Source organism: Sinocyclocheilus rhinocerous, unplaced genomic scaffold (genome assembly GCF_001515625.1).
Source record: "Sinocyclocheilus rhinocerous isolate Xijiao unplaced genomic scaffold, SAMN03320098_v1.1 scaffold1129, whole genome shotgun sequence".
Taxonomy (NCBI): domain Eukaryota; kingdom Metazoa; phylum Chordata; class Actinopteri; order Cypriniformes; family Cyprinidae; genus Sinocyclocheilus; species Sinocyclocheilus rhinocerous.
Genome location: NW_015634513.1, coordinates 165,575 through 170,564, shown reverse-complemented (window position 1 = coordinate 170,564; position 4,990 = coordinate 165,575). Strand labels below are relative to the sequence as shown.

Sequence of the window (4,990 nt, the reverse complement as noted above, 5' to 3'; positions counted from 1 at the left end):
ACACACACACACTCATAGCCGTACCGTCTTCACAGGCAAAGTCTTGAATGGCCACATCTTGAATAGGAATCTCCTTAAGAAAGTATGGGCTCTGACAGCGGGGGTTGCCTGTGACAATCCGTTTCTTACGGAGCCATTCCCCTAGCCAGGCCAGATGACAGTTACAGTTAAACGGATTGGCCAGCAAGTTCCTGTGGGATCGCATAAGGAAAAAATATGTAGCAAATATTTAGAAAAACATTCCAGAAGCTCACAAACAAAAGCTCTGTTTTAAAACCTAATGAGTTGCCTGCATAGGCACACTACCGTCTTGAAAGGCAGGCAACTTTACTAAATCAGATGGCAGATGAGGCGAGATTTTGCTAAATAAGTAACAATTTGACCTGTTTTAAAGTTCACTGCTTTATCCTAGTATTTGTGTTTTTTCTTGTAATTTCATAATAATATGGAGTATCATGGAATTAGCTTATCAATTTGCTAATGTGAAACTGTATTAAGTAAAGTTTTCTGTATAAAATGCTATTTGAGTGAAGCACTGAGTTTCTTTTTATGTAGAATGATTCATATTGGTCACCTCCTTAAAGGGACAGTTTACCCAAAAATTACAATTTTGTCATCTTTTACTCTCCCTCATGTCGTTCCAAACCTGTAGTTTTTTTCTTATGTTGATCATAAAAGATCGTATTTTGAAGAATGCTGGTAATCAAACAGTTGATGGTCCCCACTGACTTCCATAGTATTTCTTTCCCTGAAATAACAACTTTGAAGTTTGGTTCTTCAAAATTCTTCAAAATATCTTCTTTTGTGGTCAACCTAAGAAAGAAACTTATACAGGTTTGGAATGACATGGGGGTGAGTAAATGATGACAAAATTTTCATTTTTGGGTAAACTGTCCCTTTAAGGAGGTGACCAATATGAATCATTCTACATTTTTGGGTGAACTATTACTTTAAAGGCCTGTTCACATCAAGGACTACAACTATAATGATAATTATTAGGTTTTAGTAATTATGCAACTTCTGTTTAGAATAAGGAAGTCCACACAACACCTATAACAATAAAGAAACAGAGGAATGACTTCATTTGAATCACTTTCATAACTTTTTTCCTGTTGATGAACAATAAAACATTGACAACCAATAAGAATCCACCCAACTTTAACAAAATTGAACATGTAAAGCAGCAGACAACATAACTACTGTGTGTGCTTACAATAAACAATGTTACACCGTGTCCTAACTACACGTGACGCGTCAAGATTCCAGCGAAAAGCAATTTGGGTGTCCACATTAGACGCGACACCGCGATGCGACAGAATCAATCAAATATCACAGTCAATCTGAAGCGTGTGTGGGCGGGCTCTCTGTGGAAGCGCACTGCTCTTGCAACGAAATGGATACGGAAAATTATATTTAAACTCATATTAGAGACGTTTAACCTTGAATAAAGCACATAATCACCTGAGATTATCTACTGTCATATAGTTTGTATGTTGTTGTTCCAGCCGTGACGTCGTGGAAATAGAAACCGTTCATAAATTAGAAATTTTGCGTGTCGCCATCGTGGCTAGTTAGGACAAAAACTCTGATTAACATGGAAAAGATACCTTTTATCGTGTGTTGCGGCGTCGCGTCAAATCACATGTAGTTAGAAACGGTGTTATTGTGCATTGGTGTGAATGCTAATACAAATATTGTTATAGTTTTCATTATAGTTATCATTCTTGGTGTAAACAGGTCATTAAGATAAGGATGTTCCTTCAGAAGACAGTCACCTACTGTATTTGGGTAGCAAGGCAGCTAACTCGGTTTTGGGACAGCTTTACTGAAACAAAACAAAACACTTTGTTGATACTGTGGTTTGATACTCACAGTGTTGAGAGAGAATGTAGTGTGTCAAAGGCTCCCGGGGACATGGAGGTGATCAGGTTATCATAGAGGGAGAGCAGTCTCACAGAGCTCAGACCAGTAAAACTACCGTTATTGACACAGCTTATCTTGTTACTCCTCAACATCCTGCACATGACAAACACACACACATAATCATTTAAAACAGCCAGAAGCTGCGAATTTGGTTTGGAACACACAGACCAATGTGCCCACACCTGAGAATAAAATCATACCTAGAAATTATTTTTTGACAGCATCTGGATGCATTGTCCTGAAGTTCAATCGAGTCATTCAGTCAAGTGTGCAAGCATGTGATACTCACAGTGTACGGAGGCCGCTGAGGCCTTTCAGCATGCCGTAGTGGACACTCTCTAAGCGATTGCTCGTCAGTATGAGTTCATTCACTCCACTGGCCCCCTCAAATGTGCCCTCCTCAATATCTGTGATCTTATTGTTACTAAGATTACTGTAAAACAAAGCAAGTTGGCATGGTACTTTAAGTGCTCTGATGATGCTGGCCTAAAGGCTGGAATACGCTACACAATTTTTGCCCCGATTTTCTTCCGATTTACAATCTGGAGAAGTTGACGCTAGTTGCCGAAAGTCAGAGCCAGTCTGCAGATTTGAGTTGACAGATTTCATAGAAAATCACATACTGACATACTAGTGGTGGTTGAGGAGAGACCCCCCATATGACTGTAAAGCGCTTTGGGTGTATAGCAATACACAAGAAAGCGCTATATAAATGCATCATTCATTCATTCATTCATTCATTCATTCAGTTGACAGATTTCATAGAAAATCACATAGTGTATGATGGTCACAGACACAGATTTTTTAAGCTTCAGACTATGATTCCATCCAGTCAGAGGATATCAAACATGTTTGATTTTAGAACGTGTATTGTTTTCATTGGTCACGCATCTCCTAACAACAAGGCGCATGTTTATGCGTGGGTTTGTTGTGATCGAAACGACTTTAAAGTCTGGTAGTGTTCCTGATCCTCAGTCGTTTAGTGTATGATGGCCAGTTTTTCTTTTCTGACTATTACAAATTCGGTAACTGTATGATGCTCAGTATTTTAAGATCTGTTCAGTTTTTAAAAGTCGTGTAGTGTATTCCAGCCTTAAACTGTATAATGACAGATGACAAAGACACAGAAAGAGACTTACATTTTGCGCAGCTGAGGAAGCTTCTTAAAGATTCCTGTAGCCTCCAGCACTGTAAATTCATTATTGTTCAAGCGGCTGCATGGAAAACAAACGAAACACACAAAACACAATAAATTATTTGTAGATGAATTAATCTGTATGTGTTTATATGTTTATAAGCAATAAAGGTTGTGCACTATTCAGAATTTAATCTATATGAACTTTTTGAAACGTCAAAGTTTTGTTGAAATGGACTTTCAATGATTTGGAATGAGTAGACAATGTTTAGTAGGTAAATGTAGACAGAATTTTCATTTTTGGCAGAACTGAACCTTAAATGAGAGACACTCACATTTCTGCTGTATATTGAGGTATGTGGTCTGGGATCTTTGTGAGCTTATGTCCAGAGCAGTCCACTGTGGTTCCTTCACAGCGACACTTCTCTGGGCACGCCAGGTCAGCGAAGCAATCCCCACCTAGTTTTGATCGGTAGTCTTCCACACCTATACACATAACCACACACACACACAAACAGCACACCATTACACACCACACAATCACAAATAAAGTGTATATGAGAGAAATAGAGGACAGAGAGAGAGAGAGAAGGAGAGGAGTAAGCTTGAAGACGTTTGGGTGGAAAGGTAGAGTGGTAAAAGTAGAGGGTCACTGGGAAGGAGGACGTTAAAGGTTAATTGTGCTAGACCAGAGGAAACTCAGTTATCACCATGGCAATTATGGTATTATCATTCTTAACAACACATAAAGCCATGCTGACATACTAGCCATGACTTTGGAGTGTTGTGTACACACACAGACACACGCTTATAAGTAGGAAAAGGCGATGCACATATTCTTAACTGCACATTCATACAAACAAAGACAAAAACATTTACACACACACACACACATACAAAGGTTGTCTCTTGTTGCTTGCCATGCTGTAGATGCTGCAAGACCTTCCGTGGTGCTTGACAGAACCATGTATTAGTCCGAGTCTGCAACCACATGGTTAGATCAAGCACAAAGGAAAACCCCGCTGAATTTCCTCCACAAGACACAGAGAGAGAAAGAGAGAAAAAGAAACAAAGGATTGAGAGCTAAAGAATGAGACAGTAATTTGTTTAGCTGTGATAAACTAGTGGAGAGCGTGATAAAGAGAGGAGAGATGCGGGGAAAAAAGAGAAGAGAGAAACAGAAGAGTGTGGCAGGAATATTGCAGCTGTTGTACAGTAAACAAACATGAACCAGCAGTTATATGCACAGTCAAACACACACGTACACGTTCAATTCACACTGTGTGCTTCATAAACCTCTGAGCACATTTTCACATATATTTGGGTTCCTGGTCTGTGATTGGTTGGGGTTGAGGGGGGAAGGGCTTGTTGGGTGACGTCTTACTAGTCTTGTGTCAGTTACTTACACTTATTGATATGATGAATCCCTGAGTGTGTGTGCGAGAAAGGAAGAGAGAGAATATGTAATACACTCAAACAGTCAAACCCTAATACCTGCGAATACTGGAAAACCCGTGTCTTAGATCCATGCCACTGTGTGCTATTTGTGAGCATGCACACAGCAAGAGTGACACCGATCAAGCTGGTGAAGGTTTGACAACAAATTATCATTAGACTGAAGCGCCATTGTGTGCTTGCTCATCTAGCAACTTAATGTAAAAAAACAACGACTGTATTTGTATTTTGGTTTAAAGCACATGTCCAGTTCTTATAACTATATAGCATTCATATTGTTTTATGGTTTTGAAAAAGCCTAATAATCATTTTTAGGAAAAGCATACATTTAATTACATATGTACACAACTTCTTTTTTTTTTTTTGTAATGAAATTATATATATACTATCATTAAAAATTTTGGGTCCAGTAAGGGAGAGTGAGAGTAAGTAAATAAATAAATAAATATTCAGCTTTTATTCGGTAAGGATAAATAA

The 4,990-nt window shown here is 38.6% G+C and overlaps 1 protein-coding gene across 9 annotated transcripts in view; it reads right to left on the bottom strand.

The window, feature by feature from the left end:
- The window catches only part of slit2 (slit homolog 2 (Drosophila)), a 94,536-nt gene that overhangs the window by 20,254 nt on the left and 69,292 nt on the right, over positions 1-4,990 (bottom strand). For 6 of the 9 annotated variants that reach the window (XM_016559853.1, XM_016559857.1, XM_016559858.1 and 3 more), the window contains 6 exons: positions 4,465-4,485; positions 3,394-3,544; positions 3,063-3,137; positions 2,213-2,356; positions 1,873-2,016; positions 25-191 (listed from right to left, as the gene is read on the bottom strand). In XM_016559853.1, the coding sequence (XP_016415339.1) occupies positions 25-191; positions 1,873-2,016; positions 2,213-2,356; positions 3,063-3,137; positions 3,394-3,544; positions 4,465-4,485 (702 nt within the window). The remainder of the gene's footprint in view (positions 1-24; positions 192-1,872; positions 2,017-2,212; positions 2,357-3,062; positions 3,138-3,393; positions 3,545-4,464; positions 4,486-4,990) is intronic. The other 3 variants (XM_016559856.1, XM_016559860.1, XM_016559861.1) reach the window with 1 other exon arrangement.